The sequence below is a fragment of the Pithys albifrons genome, chromosome 14, assembly GCF_047495875.1.
Source record: "Pithys albifrons albifrons isolate INPA30051 chromosome 14, PitAlb_v1, whole genome shotgun sequence".
NCBI lineage: Eukaryota > Metazoa > Chordata > Aves > Passeriformes > Thamnophilidae > Pithys > Pithys albifrons.
The window spans coordinates 10,468,557-10,486,452 of NC_092471.1; the positions used below are offsets into that span (position 1 = coordinate 10,468,557).

General features: G+C 40.5%; 1 protein-coding gene across 5 annotated transcripts in view; it reads right to left on the minus strand.

Annotated features, from left to right (window-relative positions):
• Nucleotides 1–16,741, minus strand: part of THOC2 (THO complex subunit 2) — a 48,861-nt gene extending 32,120 nt beyond the window's left edge. For 2 of the 5 annotated variants that reach the window (XM_071569640.1, XM_071569638.1), the window contains exons 1-9: nucleotides 16,569–16,740; nucleotides 10,789–10,844; nucleotides 9,076–9,167; nucleotides 8,122–8,173; nucleotides 6,043–6,113; nucleotides 5,214–5,335; nucleotides 4,317–4,450; nucleotides 2,644–2,810; nucleotides 1,913–2,005 (exon numbers count right to left, since the gene is read on the minus strand). In XM_071569640.1, the coding sequence (XP_071425741.1) occupies nucleotides 1,913–2,005; nucleotides 2,644–2,810; nucleotides 4,317–4,450; nucleotides 5,214–5,335; nucleotides 6,043–6,113; nucleotides 8,122–8,173; nucleotides 9,076–9,167; nucleotides 10,789–10,844; nucleotides 16,569–16,630 (849 nt within the window). In that variant the 5' untranslated portion in view covers nucleotides 16,631–16,740. Of the gene's footprint in view, nucleotides 1–1,912; nucleotides 2,006–2,643; nucleotides 2,811–4,316; nucleotides 4,451–5,213; nucleotides 5,336–6,042; nucleotides 6,114–8,121; nucleotides 8,174–9,075; nucleotides 9,171–10,788; nucleotides 10,845–16,568 lie in introns of all 5 variants that reach the window. The other 3 variants (XM_071569639.1, XM_071569637.1, XR_011699066.1) reach the window with 2 other exon arrangements.
• Nucleotides 16,742–17,896: the final 1,155 nt, after the last annotated feature.

A 17,896-nucleotide genomic window follows, 5' to 3' on the forward strand; every position in this document is an offset into this window, starting at 1 on the left:
GCAGATAACCTACTTAGTCACACATTTTGACTGCACCTTTAAAGGAATACCATTTAAAGCTTAGCTGAATTTTCTATTTATCAGCAACGTGGGTTAAACACACGTAACATCTGTTCTTTAAAAACCACCTTAGACTGGTAAGTACCTAGTATGTAAGACATCAGAATAATCTTGTACTTGAGAATGATCAGGGTGAGGAATATAACCCTACACTCAAAAGGTCAAGTCAAAAGCCCCCAAACTTCAATTTACTCCCTAAAACCAAGCCCAAACTTAACTGCAAACAAGTAATCAAAACCTCCTGCAGAGTCATGACCTCTTCAATACAATAATCTTTTCTTTTAATGTTTATTACAAGATATTTTTTTACTGGTTTTTCTTTGCCCAAACTGATGAAAGAAGGAGGTAAAATAGTAGAATTCCTCCATTTCACAAAAATTTGGGGAAATAAAAATACCATTGGAAAGGTAAAAGGTTTAAAGAGCTGCACTTTCTCATTTGAAAACAGAGGGAACCTACTGATACACCAAGAAACACCTAGTGTGGAATTTCAATGGGTAAAACGTGTCTTCAAGGTGCAATACATATTCTGTATGGGTGTGTATATACACACCAACAGAACAGTTCCTACAGGCTTGGAAGGGAGGGCAGGGGTCTGGAGAACATTCTGGATATGAACAATAACCCTACAGTGCTTTTTTACAGCCTCTGTACAACATGCACCACTTCAGACTCAGCACCTGCATGCTAATTATTGTCTAGAAACTCACAGTAAGTTAAACTAAGCCTCAACTGAAAAGATGTTAAAAAAATAACCACCATCCCAAACATGCACAGACAGACTTGGCAGAATGAGCCTGAGTATGAGCATCACACAGGTGAACAGTGTAAGTGACCGCAGGGACCCTCAAGCTGTGAGACTGTCAGAGAATGTGCCCGCACCTGTCCCGGTCTGAGCAGAGATTGCTCAGGCCACTCCAACCCCAAGTCTGAGCATGTTCCCTAAGCTTACAAACATTCCTTAACTAACAAGCTTTATCATCACACATTCCTCTCTCCACACCAATTATCTGAGCCATGCACTCCTACTCTTGCTCCACCCAACACATTTTTAGCCAAAATACTCGTATGAAGCCAGTTATTGACAAGTCATATTGTGACTAATGCTGTGAACTGCCACACCAATTAACGACAGGACTACCTTCCAAAACTTCCACAGCTTTAACTAGAGCTCATTTCCTGGGTATCAGTGGAAGAGTTGAGTCTTAAAATACCCTATATTAAAATATCTGTGGATATTCTGGAATTAAAAATTCTTATAAAATGTAAAATTTATTTGATAACTGTAACATTCTGTTTGCCATTTGCAAACTGGGAGGGGGGTTGGTTGATGTCTGTCAGACTGCAGAGGATAAGCCTCTTTGACTAAAGCTAAACATGTAACTCCATTTCTCTTTCCACCTAACAAATGATCAGGATTCTTGTGGAGAATGAGGCCTATTGAATAGCTTAAAAAATCCTATTATTAAACTAAATAAAGAATGTTGGAAGACGATTGTCCTATTGATTTTCTCAAAAACTGATCTTGTAAAGCAAAACTCAAAAGGGTCTAATTCTTAAGGAAGGTACTCAGGCACTCACTCACCTCTGACCTCCTATTCATCCAGGAGGAAAACACTCTGGAGGATGCTACATAGATAATTCAAGTAAAGTTTATCAGCATTTATATTTCAGTGTGTGTTAATTGAGTAGATGGTGTTAGAAACTTTTGAAAGACATTAAACATTGTACACATAAAGGTATTAAACAGCAAGTCATGAATCTGAAGCTTTACAAATAGGGTAAAGAATCTGATTTTCTTTTTTAAATGTCCTTAGTTTTGGCATTTGACAAGAGTAGCACTGTCACTTACATGGACATAAAGATCTTCCAAATCTATGAGATTATGTTGCAAAAGGACAGCAGCGACTCTGTACAAGGAGGAAGGTGTCTCACCACTTGGGTCCTACAAAGGACAACATTGCAAATTTAAGTGAAAAACAATTAGACCACTGCAAAAGGTTGTGAAACAGAAATCACCCAAACCCCAGAGGAAACATATTAAGCCACAGTTCTCCCTGTTATCACATTATTTACCTGCTATTTCTCCAAAGCCACGAGACTTAACTGCAATACACAATCAGTATTTTCAGAAACAAAAACATTCAACTATTGTCACACCTCGTGGTGCTTGCATACAATTGCTAATGATCCATTTAAATAAAACCCTGAATATTTTATCACGTATCTACCATGACTCCCTTGCAAACATGCTCTTCACTCCTGGGGACAAGTCTTTTGTTTATAAGGTACAATCTCTTTGTTCATGCCAGTATTTATATAACTACACAAGTTCCAGTGGAAGATACAAAGATTGTTTTCAGTTCTTTTAGGGAACGCTAAGCATTCTCCCATAAAACAAGAGACTTCCATTCAAATAATGAAATTACTGCTTTTAATACTGGAATTTTACAAATTAATTTTTAATTTCTATATTAAAAAAACCTGCAGAAAACCTGTTACAGAAGTACTGAAACTGACTGAAGTTCAACACTGCGTATAACCAATCACCAAGTCCAAAAATTAGGAGCAGAAATACATCACCTGATAAAATTTGAATTTGAACCCAAGGATATGGCACAGAGTTTGAGGTTCACACATGTACATGTAAGACTCTATCAGTGGTACAAAGAAGTCATCATACTCAGGTCTGCACTCATAGACCTCCAGGATAATATCCAAAACTCTGTTAGGATCAAGGTTGAAACATCCTAGTGGAGAACAACAGAGTAGAGAAGTTTAACATTGCTAATTTTCACCTTCATTCTGTTTCTAAAATACATTAATTTTTTTAATGCATTCTTTTTGGTTAAAATTGAGCCTGGACTTATCAACAGCCAAATAATCTGGATCATCTACAAATACAGCACTGATGGGTTTGACTTCAGGGGAACATTCAGTAAGTAAAAACTCAACCTCACTAACACTACAATGGCAGCAAAGGGCATGGGCTGCTGCTTCTTCCCTTGTGTTGGCACTTACAGCCATTCAGTCACACAAATGAGCCAGGCCTTAATTACTTCACACCCCAAAAGCTGTTCTGGTTTGAGCTAGACCCTGATCCCCCTGTGTGTGCCCTGTCAATTCAGTGTTAGTGCCAGCAGTAGGGAGAAGGGTTTGTTTACTTTAAGGGGAGCAAGAGCAGGGATTCACACCAGGTAAGCCAGTGCTGTAATCACACCTCTATGATACTATAAACTTTTCCACCAGAACTCCAGGAGACATGCTCAAGACAGAAATATTACTTATATCAAAAAAATCCACATGGAAACTATTTTTTTCACTGTGCCATGACAAGTTTTATCCAGACACATCAACTATGCAGATATATAACTGCATCAGTCTTTGCTTCCCCAAACCCATTTCCATTTCACCAGAACCTACTGCAAGTCATTACTTTAGAACAACTGACACTTTGTAGGAAGTCTATTTGCAATTCCTAAAATTCCAGAAGACAGAAAAATGTCTTGTTAATAAAATTCCTCAGGCTGAATTTATTTTTTACTGTAATAATTAGCAAAACCATTCTCTTCTCCAGATCTCTTCCAAAACAAGTAGTATTATGATGTGACACTCAGGCAAAACTCTGTAATAAATGACAATTTTTTTTTTAAATAACAGCATAGCCTTTTCCCCACTACTGCACTGGCACCACATGAAACAGGCACTGGTCAAACATCCATTTTTTGTGTAGAACTCTTTATTCAAAAACGAAGTGTAAATCATGGGCAATTACAGGTATTTCCTGTTTTAAACTTATTTTGCACTTTGGTGTGACATTCTCATCAAGACTCAGCTTAGAATCATGAACAAATCACTAAAAAAACTAGACCAAGGAAGAACATTTACTACTTCTCTGTTCTCTTCATAAGGAATCACTCATTCAACTACTTCAAGAATAAAAGAATATTCACGCATTGAACTGAGTACCTTAAACAGCAGAAGTAAGACTTTGTTATGCTCCAACCTGCCTGCTGAGATTACAAGCACATCATCAAAAGATGCTGCTAAAAGGATTCAAAATCACAGCATATTTGAGGCTGTACCATAAATTCAATATCTAAATGAAGTTTACCTACAAAACATTCCCAAAATTAGTTTTCCCACAGAAACAGGAACTTCCAAACGTCCTAATTCTATCCAAGGTGATCTACTTTGTGTAGTTATAAGATCATACAGGAAAATCAATGCCCATATTCTTTCAATAAATTCCTTACCTATTAAAGATTTGATATTTTCGAGGATTAAATCACTAGTCATATTTCCAGATAAGTCTTGACCCAGTTCTGCAATGAGCTTCGCATAACCTTCATTCTCCTCTCTTAGCAAATTGAACTTCTGTTGCTTGTAACTGCAAATAAACAGAAATTAAATACTATAGTGTAACACTTATCCAGTGAAGCCATTTGTGCCCCCAGCAGTGTCATACAAAATGCTGATTTTTAACACATTTTTAAGAACTTGTAATTTACTTGAGCTACTGCAAAAACTGCTGAATGCAGTCTATGAATACCTCTAAGGCAGCAAACCCTCTCCAAACAAATGCAGCTGTTCCTTCAAATGCAGCCCACTGAAAATACTGTGCTTACACTTAGCATAAGCTTGGCCTTACACACTGTGCTGAAGAACTGCTCTGTAGCAGTCGGTGCTTAAGGACCTGTTCTAGTTTCAAGTGGTCTTTGAGACTGAAATGAGGGATGCAGAGACAGAAACCAAATATCCACCAAAAAAACATAACCCATGTTGCCCAAATAAAGTAAAATAACTATGTTTGCTTATTTATGAAAACAAAAGCCTATGCTTAACTGACGGAACAGCAATAATTAATTTTCTTATACTTTGTAAGTTCACACTTCATCAATAAAATTAAATATTAACCTGCATATATGGAATCACTGTAGCAAACGTCATAGGTAACATGGAAAAGATTTTATCCTTCTCAAGAGTTTGAAAACTAAGGGCTAACAAAGTTCCTTTGTCAATGACAACAAAAAACGTCTCCTAAACAAAACTGAGTATCTTTGAAGAAATATTGCCAGAAAACACTGTTCCCACACTAATTACCATTGCCCCTCCCCACCTACTCCCCAAACCACCCTTGCCCCAAAACTTACAATAGTTTTGTCTTTATTTTAACAGATTTTTGATTGAACTGTTGAGACTGCTTGATGAGCCCCAATGACTCCAGGGTTTCTGGATCTAAACGCTCCTTTAGGACAGTGTCAGATACAAGATACTACAAAACACCAAAACATACACCAAATTTGTCAATTACAAAGACATAGAAACTGTATGATTATTGCTTTAGGATACACATGCACTCTGATTCCAACAAAAACAGTTTCATGATATTAAATGGGTTTTGTTTCAAGCACAGAAGAGGGCAGAACAGAAACTATTAACTGAGACTGGAATTTTACAGTGGTAGATTTTACAAGAGCACCTTGAAGAAACAAGCCCTGGAGTCCAATTGCTGGTTACCAAGTACACATTGCACACACCCAGGCATATTCCCACCAAGAGCTGCATATTTACACAGGCTTATACTCCTTTCCATATTCTGGGAGAAAAGCCTTATTTTCCTCTGCTGAACTTTCCTACAAATCAAGCTTAGTGGTTAGGAATGCTGCTTCTAAAGGCAGAAGAGGTTGCAGAAGGAGAAGTGCAACTCCAAGCATACTTGAGTAGCAAAATTTCTGTTGAACTGACAGGTAGAAACATTTAAGTTCTCTCAAAACCCCTCAGAGAGTTCAAAGGAGAGCTGTACTATATTCCTCTACCACTACACTTTGAAGATGAATTTTTAAATTATTAGGGCATTTGTGAAAACACTGTGATAGTCTTTTCTAGAGGGGAAAAAAAAGCAATCAAGCTCCAACACTGACTTTTTCTGTTAGATTTTGACATGCCATTTTGCCAAAAGACTTCCTAGTTGCTACTTACCAAACAGGCCAATACCAGTTGTGTAAAATGATCCCTCTTATTTTTTTCTTCTAAACAACTTGTTTCAATATCTACAAAAGATGATGGGGGGAAAAATCATTATTAGTAAAATTATAAGAATTTCTACTTTTAATAACTATTCTGATAAATACTAATGATAACAAAGGCAAAGCAGCTTGTTGATAACATGCCAGAACTTCCTGCCACCCACCCCGTCCCTCACGAGGGCCACATAATATTTTGATGATAATTCTCACACATCCACAAGTCTCATGGAAAGATAAAAGAGAAACCAGAGGAATGCCTTAATAATTTTTCTTGCCCTTCTCTTTGCTGCAATAACATTTCAGCAAGCATTAAAAATCAGTTAAAGGCACAAAACCAGAAATACAAACATCTGGAAAGAACTGCATGGCCGTGGCCTGTCACATTTAATCCCTCTCCCTGTGGCTTCAGAGTGACTCCCATTTACTGTCTGGTCTGCAGCCTTTCACCAGCTATGATTCTGTATTACAATTAACTTCTTTTGTGCTGTCAGCTACTGAAAGCAATTCATAAATTCCCTCCTATGGGAAGATAGGCCATAAAACAGTGGCCAAGGAACACCTGTCTAAAGTTTAAAAAAGCACATGGTTACAGGAAATGAGGAGCTGCAAAAGGAGTACAAAACTCTGTAAGAGATTGCAAGGCAGACATTACAAAAACCAACCAATAAAAAAATCCTACAAAAACCCCCACACATACCCACATTAAAATCAGACCCACAGAGAAAACACCAACAACAAAAATGTGAGAAAGAAGACCCCAAAGAGACTGAAAACTAATAATGTAGTGGAAGTAGGGCTGAAGTGGAGGCAACAGACTGCCCAGACCAGCCTGCACTCCACAGCCAAGACTCAGCCAAGGAACAATCTGCAGAAAAGTGCTGGTCCAGGGAATGTAGATGAGTGGATACATCACAATTCTCATACGCTGAAACACATTAACTATAGGGGAAAAATCCTGATTGTGGCAAATACTGAATAAAGAGAAAAGGTGTTAGAGGAATCAAACAAGAAATTGGCCAATGTCCTTTGTCCAAGAATTTGGAACCCAGCTCCTTAACCATGCTATTCTCTGTTCCAGTGAGGACACAGCATTTGGCTGCACATTAATTTGAAGGAAAGGAGAAAGAAAAGAAAGACAAAAAAAGGCAGATGGATATGGAAGTAATTATTACAAAAAGATGATACAGGTATACAGAATAAAACAGAAAAAAACCCAAAATTCATCATTTAGATGTTCAGACCAAGGCTACACCTGTAAATTTAATTAGATGCCTCTTTCACAGGCAGCCACAGCACAGGAGACACCTCACTCCTTCAGTACAGGTAACAAACAGGATTCTATGACAAGCACACCATGACAAGAATTTTCTGAAATATGTTGAAAAATACAGACATAGAGCAAGACAGAAACTGAAGTAGTTAAAGCTACAATCTGGAGAAACATATACAGGATTAAAATGCTAAAAACATGAGAAAAACAGCTTTGGATCTGCATGACAACATAAAAATCCAGAAGTTATCACCAGGATAAGACACACACATCTTTAAAGCCTGCTCAGCTGGCAGATACTGACTTGTCCAAAGATGCCATTTGCCTTCAGATTTCTGAACAATTTGCATAAGCTCCATTTCACTAACAGTGACTGTAAAAGTATTTACAGAACACATTCTGAGAAGAGAGGACCTACCTATCAGTAAGTCAACTTTTATTTAAATATTTACTAATTATAACATCACTAAGTCAGTGATTCCATTAGCTAACATCCAACACTCTCACAAGCTGGTCCATTTAACTACTCCTGGCAGATGAACTTCCTCTGCCTCTAACAGGCAAACCTCTGGAAATGGAATGAGAATACATTAACAACTGAGAGACAGATACGCTGAGGAAGAATGAACACAAATACTTTGTAAAGAGAAGCCATGCCTTACAGATTTAAGGAAATTTCCCAAAGGAGTCAACAAGCAGACACACAAAACATGCATTTCTCCAAATCTGCTGTAGTGCTGAAAGGAAGGGAACCCAACTTACCTAATATGCAGAATACATCAGCTAGGATAGAAGGCATGTCTTCTCGAAATTCCTGAGGAGGAAAAAGATCCCACTTAACAAATACAGAATTCCAACATACACACTTAGAAAATTCTTATTCCACTATGTAAAACAATACTCAATCATAAAGTTCAGATAATTAATAATGCATATCATTTATATTATTAATAATTCATATTAATCATGAAGATGCTTGCTTATTGACTAATATATAACAGAACTGCTGTACTAATTATTGAAACATAATGAAACACTGTAACATTTTAGTGTAATTTAGAAGTGTATCCAGTGACCAAGCCAAAAACTCCTCCATTTCTCTGGCCCAACTGAGCCCTCTGAGGAGCAGCCTGTACAGTGACCTGCACCTTCTCAGGCACCAAACAGGTTACAATTTCCTACAGCAACTAAGGTTCTTAAGGAAAATACTCTTTTCCCTACTTTCTCCATTTATTAAAAGCATTTTAAAAAAACCTTTTTTCAAACAAAAAAAATAAGCCTAATGCATTATTTCAAAGGCTACCACAAACCTGCACATCCCAAGAGTAAAATGGCAGACATTTTACACTGCTATAAAAACCAGTAGGTGGCATTACAGATGTGCTGCATGAGCAAGTGACACTCAATTTTAGCATTTATCAGAAACTTCAGTCTTCATATGCCATTAAAAAATCACTTAATTTTTAATTTATGCTGAAAGGAACACATCCATTTCTCAAAAAAAAAAAAAAAGAAAAAAAGCAGGGGGAAAAATGAGACCCTGCCAGACTACATATATACCAAGTATACACAAATGAAGAAGAAGAACTTGACAAGAATGACTTTTCAGACATGGAAAAAAAATCCCTTGAATATTATCCTGCTTGGATTTTATTCGGTCTTCTATAACAAAGTAAAAATTTAGTAAGTACACAATTACTACAAAAATATACTTACTATGACATCACCAAGAACATTGGAAGCTTGATCATGCTTCAAGTTTCCTCTGACAACATGGTATGCCAGCTCATACAAAGCCTGCTGGATATCTGCTGAAAGAAGAGAGATGATTAAGGCACATATGAGGCAATCTCTGCTCTGACTGCATAAGTAATATTGACAATAACACTGTAGACTTCAGAGACCCTGCAAGTAAAGGGGATATGGTTCTCTTACCTATGAGAGGGGATTAATTTGCTACGACTGATTGATTAAAATTGATCACTGGTCTAAGATTTCACACAAGGAGACAGTAAGAGATGACCCCCTTTATCTACAGTTTATGGAATAACTGTGAAATGGGATGAAAAACTACAGTCCTGCATGTATCAACTTGAGTCTTGGCAGTTGGTTTTACTTTATAATTCATATAAATATCATATTCTACATACATAAAAAGCATTCCAGTATTTTTGCCTAATCATGCCTCATCCCAGATATGCTTTCAAAAACCATTTTTCTTGGAATAAATAAAATTTGATTGGAGAAAAAAGTACCTAATAAGGATTTTTTAAATTTCATTTTTTAAGGAAAGTCTCCTATAACTCAGGAATGCAACCTTAGAAAAGCTTGTTTTAAGCTGAAGCACTGAACAGGTGCTGCTTTTGAGAAAATCCTACAATGTCATTGTAAATTATCTGTGGTAAACCTGTAAAGTTCTTAAACTATACATCACAAAGTTGTTACACTTTTTACTATATGAAAAACAACACCCCCTCATGTTTTCATCTTGCTCTTGTACCATGTGGTTTGCTCAATAAACAACATTCAATAAAGAAATTGCAGATCTTAATGCCTTAACCCAAGTACTCACTAATATGGTGATTGCAGACACTGCAACCAAATTAACCCCAAATTTGTTTTTTTAAATAGGCAGGTTAATTTCCCACTTGCATACATTAGTGTTCATATATTTAACTTTTAGAATAAAATCTCACTGTATGTTGAGTTTGCAAAATGCAATTCCATTTTCTATGGCAGAGACCAAACACTGGATGTGCTGCCACCACCCACTGAGGACAATCCTGGCTGTGCATCTTTGTGTTGCCTCAGAATTTGTAGTATTTGCCTTTACCACGCTCTGGTATCACCATGTATGAACATTCCAAGCACACACATGCAGAGAATCATAGAATGGATTGGGTTAGAAAAGACCTCCGAGATCACCAAGTCCAACCCTTGGTCCAACTCCAGTCCCTTTCCCAGATCATGGCACTCAGTGCCACGGCCAATCTCAGTTTAAAAACCTCCAGGGATGGGGAATCCACCCCCTCTCTGGGCAGCCCATTCCAATGCCTGAGCACTCTCTCTGAAAAGAATTTTTTTCTAATATCCAACTTAACTTTCCCCTGGCAGACCTTGAGCCCCTGCCCCCTTGTCCTATTGCTGAGTGCCTGAGAGAAGAGACCAACCCCCACCTGGCCAGAACTTCCCTTCAGGTAGTTGTAGACAGTGCTGAGGTCACCTCTGAGCCTCCCCTTCTCCAGGCTAAACACCCCCAGCTCCCTCAGCCTCTCCCCACAGCACTTGTGCTCCAGTCCCTTCACCAGCCTTGCTGCTCTTCTCTGGACCTGCTCCAGCCCCTCAATATCTTTCCAGAGGTACCACCATCAACTGTTTCCAGGCTTTTTTTTTAACTAAAACCAACCAACAAACCAACAACAAACTTACCTCTAAAACCCACATCATGGTTTTTGTTTTCGCTGAGAGCACGACACAGCTGCACACTGAAATAAAATATAAAAAAAAAGAATAAATTGTTAGTTATTAACATACACACACAATTATTTTGGGATACTTTGTTGTTGTTGTTGTTGTTCTGGCTAAAGCAGCTTTAGATTCAGGCAGTTTAAATGGCTGACTACATTTAATTTTTCCAGAGTGAACCCTAATTCTGAGAATTTATACAGCCAAGAAACACAAGACTCCCAATAAATCTCATACACATATAATCATACTTAAAAGAATAGTCTTCCTAACATTACACATCCTTACACATAGAAAGGTGAGAACACACAGCAATGTCAGTATGCAAATGGAAGTGTGGAAGTGCCAGCAGTAATCTACTGTTGTTAGCCAATGGGGAATTCTTTTCTTAGAATTACTATGACAGTTTTCAAACTCTGGCCTATAAAAAACTTTCAACATCAAACTATGTGCATGTTTTCCTCATGCAATGGTTTATCAATAGAAAGAATTTCATCTAAGAGAATCCACTGTAGGATGGAAAGACCTGTCACGTTCCATTGTCGCTGGGCACTCCTGGGGCTTCCTCAACAGAAGAGCCATAGCCAAAAAGTGCACCACGTACCCCACAGACTGTTCCATGAAATAAATTAATAGTTCCCTGTGTTACAAAATAGATGCTTAAAGACCAGGCTCCTCCATTACACTGACAGCTGGGAAATGGTCATGCTTGAAGATCCAAGGATCTTCCCTTTTCCCAACCACCACTGTCACCTCAGGGTGAGGCTTCAAAGGCAGTTTCACATTTAGAAGTGACAGTTTTTAAGAAAGAGCAGTGATTTACCTGTATTATAACAGACACCAGTGAATATTTTAAGAAGCTTTGTCACATTTGCGCATTTTCAACCAAAAGTTCACATATTTTTTCAAAATATCTTTCCCATGCAGAAAGTGAGGGCAGTATCAGAGCTATGTCCCATTCCCACACGAGATGGCAATGCCAGTTCGCTGTGGGAGCCGCTCAGTCTCACACAAGGCAGGTCTGCACCATTACTGCAGAGCTTAGCATGAAAACTAAACTGTAAAAAATAGTTCTGTGGCAATCCATTACTCATTCTATTTGCATCCTATATAGATCACCGCCTCTCTAGCAGGACTAAACAGCTGTTCCAGCAATCAGAGAATTATAATTAGCAAATATAAGGTATACACACCCTTTAAAGATAACTGGAAAATGGGAAGTTTCACACAATGTAATCAGCAGAAACACAGAAGCCAACCAAAAAGCAAAGGTTTGGCTAAGATGTTCTAAATGCTATCAAAGAGAATGCAGTGTATTAGGAAATAAGCAGAACAGAGACAGCAAAATAGAAGAATAGGTATTTTATTTTTCATGAATTCCTAAGTACAAGGGTTTTTTTAAATAATAGATTCTTCTTTTCCCCAGCTGTCCCCAAAGAGTGTATCAACTCAATATAAATCAACGAGAGTACCCTATAAGGACTCATTTCTAAGCTCTGTACACAAATAACAGTAAACTGAAACATCTGGTTCCAAAAAAATTATCTGAGATGCACACTTTGACTTCTATGTCATAAGGTGGTATCATCAACCAGATTACATGAGCAATAACCCTCTGCTTGGACTGATGAGTTCACTTAAGACATAATAACACAAAATATGACTTTCAACCTCTTCCCATTCCCTTTCCAGCAGTACCAGAACAGCACAATCAACTTCACACTACTTTAAGACATGAATCAATGTAACAAGAAACTCAGTATTTAAGATGAGTCTGCAAAACAACTTGCTTAATATTTGGAATTAGAACCCCATAACTATTAAATTGGGAGGAAAAAAAAAGGTCTAAGACTTTCTTTTTGTGTTCATACCCTTTTCTCCAGGCACTCTCTCTCCAAAGGAAGGTGCCCTTTTCTGCAGGCACTCTGGGCAGCACAGCTGAGCTGATTTACTGACTTGTCGCTCCAGAAAAGGACACAATCACCAACATTTCCTCCCCTCAGCCCCACGGCTCCAGCCCTCATGTCAGCTACATCAGCTGAACTGAACAAAACTGGCAGAAAGCTGGTCAAAACCCAAGTCTTCAGCCAACCTCAAGCAGCTCACCAGGAGGTCAGACAAGCAGCAGGTGAATGAAGACAGGGCAGAAGCCCCACCTTCCAATAACAACCAGCTGTGAAATTAAGTTCATGTCGTCTCAGCTGAGTGCACCATAATTTAAAATCAAAATATCTGAACCTTCACAAGAATAGAAATAATTATGTTGGTATAGTCCATTAAGAGTTCATTTGCAACTTTTATTGTTCTGACCTTGAAGCTCATTACTGCAAACATCGGATGGAAAACTTCCCTGCTGTGCTAAAACTCATCCCTCCATATGAAGATACAACTGCATGAAAGAACAAATTCTGAAGCAGTGCAAGCACTTATTAAACAAGTTTGCACGGCAGAGCCAGCAACTGAACCGAGGCCTCCCAACTCATAGCCCATGTCCTATCACCTCCATTTCACTCCCACACAGGGATTAAAGCAGTAATTATCACAAAGTGCAAGTGCCTGCTAACATTTAAGCACACACATAATTTAACTGATGTGGGTAGTTCTCTAGTTGAGATAAAGTGCAATCAGTTGCATTTTGCAGTCAGGATGGCACAACTACAACTGGACTGTTTACCTGACTCTCAGTCCTTGAATGCATGAGGAATGTTACAGTGTTGAGTTAAAGTAAGAAACGTGTTGGGAGTGGCTGAAGGATGGACCCTCAAAATTTCACATTCACAAATATTAAGCTTCTTCAGTTTCTCTTGAGGCTCAACACACTGCATAAACTGCCAGGCAAGTACTTTATTAAAGCCCTCCATCCACACTGAAGGCTCCTGGATGTGTTGAATCTCCCAGGAAACACGGTCAGTGTTTGCCATCACATGTACTGTCAGTGTCCACGTGGGCTTCGGTCACAGACCAGCATCTTGTTGTGGGAGACACCACACAAACCATTTCTGTACAAGGACAGAACTCAAACAGGTCCACAAGGAGTCCAGACTGAGCAGTGTAAGAAGTCACCCTCAGATTCCAACTCCAACTGTACAGAGTAACTGGCATTAGCAAACACATGAACATAATTTAATAAACTGCATTCATACAGAGAAAGGTCTGTACAAAATAAAAAATGACAGGTAAGATGACCACATCCTGACCAATGTACAGTGTTGGCAGCTAAGCACAGCTGAAAGCACATTATATACATTTAAGGATTTTTATTTGATATTATTACACATCAGTATCTTGATTAATGCAAAGTATGTAGAGTTTTGAACAAGGTCTCTGAACAATTTCCTGGAAGCAAATGGTCACTGTTGCCTTACTAATTAACACTATGGCAGTCTAAGTCACACAAAATCTTTACCTTCTTTTTGGATACTACTGTTAAATCAGGACAAGCTGATCATTATGAGCAAAAACACACCACTCAAAAAGAAAATACAAGAAAACAGTATCTCAAACATCTATTATTAATCCCCACAGAACATGAAATGTCAAATTAAAACAAATCATTTACTTCTCTCAATACAGTTTCATATTCCTCCAACACATGTAACTGTGCTTTCATTCAGGCATTGGTAACTGCCAAAACACCATCTCAAGTGATCTGGTCAGACCATGAAAGCCATTTCATGCTCCAGCAAGTATTTTTTTTTCCATAAGACCTAATCTTTTCTAATTATGAAGAGTTTTTCCTGTAATCTTCACTTTTCAAAGAAGTTGGTATTTGTGTCCCTGTGAACAAGCCCACCACTTTGTTTAAAAACAAACCAAACCCCTCCATACAGAAGCGAATGTTCTCTGACTTCGTTTGTGGGTTTTGTTAGATCAGCCTTCCCTAAATTAAACAAAAAAAAAAAAAGGGAAAAACCTTCTACATTTTTGCAAATCCTTTATTTGCTAGCTATTCTTCTTTTGCAATATCCCTTCCCATTTTTCTAACTTATCATTTTAATGCACCATCTTAACTTTGAACCACAAAGCCCAAAACTGGACTCAGGCCTGGACCTAATTTATGTTTCTGAGCATATTGGTATTAGATGAATAATTCAATGAAAATAAGAAGTATCATTACATTTATTCTCTTTTTAATTTAATATTTGATAATATATCATGTGTTGCATTTTGAAATTACAGCATCCTAGTTTTGTTTTCCTCTAGTAAAACAGGAGATGGGAAGTTTTGGAAAAAGAAACACAAAGTTACACAGTGAAGACTCTCCCTATAGTTTCTTACAAAGTTCTCTAGATACTGGCTACAGATACATCCTTTAGGTTCTACAGGGTAAGCTCACGCATAGTCCTCGTGTTTATAAAGCTACCACTGCAAAACCCTGACAACTGTTATCCAGACACAATCGTGTTTCTTCTAACACAAATGGCCTCTTCTGCAAACTGCTCTTGAAGTCGTGCCTGGAACTGCATTTAAGCAACACTCCAAATGAAGTGCAAATTCCACAAATACAGGAATTTCGTTAATTATTTTGGGGTTTAGGTCCTGCAGCAGATGAACACTTTCTTTCCAGCACGGTTAAAAAGTGCTGCACTAAGAAGAGGGGGGAATCCCAAAAGTCAAAAAATTGAGGTAACTTGCCCCTTGCAAAGCTCAGAGTGATGAGAATTCAACGTGGGCAATGCAGTTGCCAGTGTATGATCAGCTATGGCATTTCTGTCCTTGTGCAAACTCCACACTACCTTTCAACGTGTTTAGCTTATATACTGAGAATAGTTCTATCATAATTGAAAAGAAAAACGACATGGCTATAAAAGGGGGCCCCCTCACTACAAAATGGAGGATCTGGAAAGAACAGTGTTTTGTGCAGGGAGCCACTGCCCTCTGCATTCTCTAACTCCACTACCTTTTTCTTCATGCACATGGAGGATCATTACCAAAGCCAGACAACCTTTTAAAAAAAGATGAACAAAAGAAAATCACAAAATGAGCGACTCTCACCAAGCATTTCTCAAAGTGATCCCCTAAGCAATTGTATTTAAAACTGCAGCACTTTTTAGTTCCAACAAAAACAGAAGTACATGGAAGAAATCAGAGCACAGAAAACCTAAAGTTAGTACACAAAACAAGCTGTTAAAGCCAACAGAGATACATGAAATGGCCAACTAGTGAATTACCCGAAGAAACGCAGCAGGCAGTCAGTTAACTTGCCAAGATGGCCTGAAACAGACACACCGAAGGTGCCGAACGGAAGGCTCCCAGCACACCTGGGCTGGTGTGGGAGGCCGCAGCCAGACCCCTCGGCACACAAGGATTACTTTGAGGGATAGCACATGCACGCCTGGCTGATCCTGCCGTGCCTGGGCCAAAGAACACAGCGCCAGCCCCCCCGGGATCGGGGGAAGGTGGGAACGGGGGGTTGAGGCCTGCACCGAACGGCCAGTACCGTGTCCCCAGCGGAACCGGAACGTGCCAGGGCCCGCATTACCCCGGGGGGAGGCTGAAGGAGCCCGACCCTGCCAAACCGGGCCCGGCGGCGGGAAGGGGCGGTCGGGGCGGCGGCAGCACCGGGCCCACCTCCGGGCCGAGTGTCGGGGCGGCGGCAGCGCCGGGCGGGAGGGCGCTCCGCCATACCGTGGCTTCGACCCTCAACCCGGCAAGCAAGGACGCGGCTCTGCCGCCGCCCCCCGCGCTCCCTCCCGCGGGCCGCACCGCCCCATCGCGCCCCGCGGCCAGGCCCCGACACTCACAACTCGCTCTTGCCGCCTTTCTCCCAGTTCTTTATCCACTCGCCCGGGAGCAGCGCCGCCATCTTCCCGGAGTGGCGCCGAGGGCCCGGATGGAGCAGTAGCGGCGGCGGCGACGGGTCAGAGGGGACGGGCGGGACCGAGCAGGGGCCGCGCCGAGCGGGGGGCGGCGGGTGGGACTGCGCCTGCGAGCGAGGGCGGCCGAGGGGCGGGGCCGCGCTGTGCGCGTGCGTGGGGACCGCGGGGCGGGAGCGCGCGGGGCCCGTGAGGGGAGGGGGTCATAGACCGAGTGCGGGGCTCTGACACATCCCGTGCGTCTGTGCGGGGCTCTGACAGCCCCCGTGTGTGTGTGCGGGGCTCTGACAGCCCCCGTGTGTGTGTGTGCGGGGCTCTGACAGCCCCCGTGTGTGTGTGTGCGGGGCTCTGACACCCCCTATGTGTGTGTGTGCGGGGCTCTGACACCCCCCGTGTGTGTGTGCGGGGCTCTGACACCCCCCGTGTGTGTGTGCGGGGCTCTGACACCCCCCGTGTGTGCAGGGCTGTGATGCCCCGTGTGCTCACAAAAAATGGCTAAAACGGTAAATCGGATTAATAAATATAGTCTAAAAAAAAATGTTTGCATCCAGAATGACTGTGGGGCATCCCAGCGGTGTGTCTGTGTGTAACAGGGCACTGAGCTCTGTGGGTGTCACTGACTGTTCCTCGTCCCTGATGCTTTTGTGTGTTTTCTTAGTGTGGCACATCTTGGCATCGTGAGTGCACCAGGAGGTGTTGGCCAAAGGCTGGACTTGATCTCAGGTCTTTTCCAACCCAGTTGATTCTGTGATCTCTGTTAACTCTCTCCAGGCAGTTCTGTGTTCTCGTCAGTTTCTAACTGGGATATAAGGGTTAAAAACACCCTGTTTGGTCAGGCAGCACATGTGTTTAGGCTTTCCAGACATTCCTCTTACCTGTCAGGACATCTTTGTTTCACCTGCCTTCTCAGTCTTGTACTGCCTGCTCCTCTACTAAAGTGTAAATCATTTCACCAATATGATGAACCTTCAGAAAATGGAGAATTTTAAATAAAAATAAATAAATGAGGCAAATACAATGAAACAGAGAATTTAAAATAATATTGAGCTGAGGACTCAGTTCACCTGTGCCTTTGGCAGTGCCAGCACTGCTGTGCTCTCTCTGCTTTGTTCTGTGTTCTCCACTTTAACCCAAGTTAACAGCTTGCAAGTACTTGGTGTAAAAGTGTTTTTCCCCTCACAAAATAGCCCAGATCAGAAAGTCTGTAGAACTTCAGCCTGAGGAAATAGTGTTGTTTCAGTTGCCATGCCCAGCCA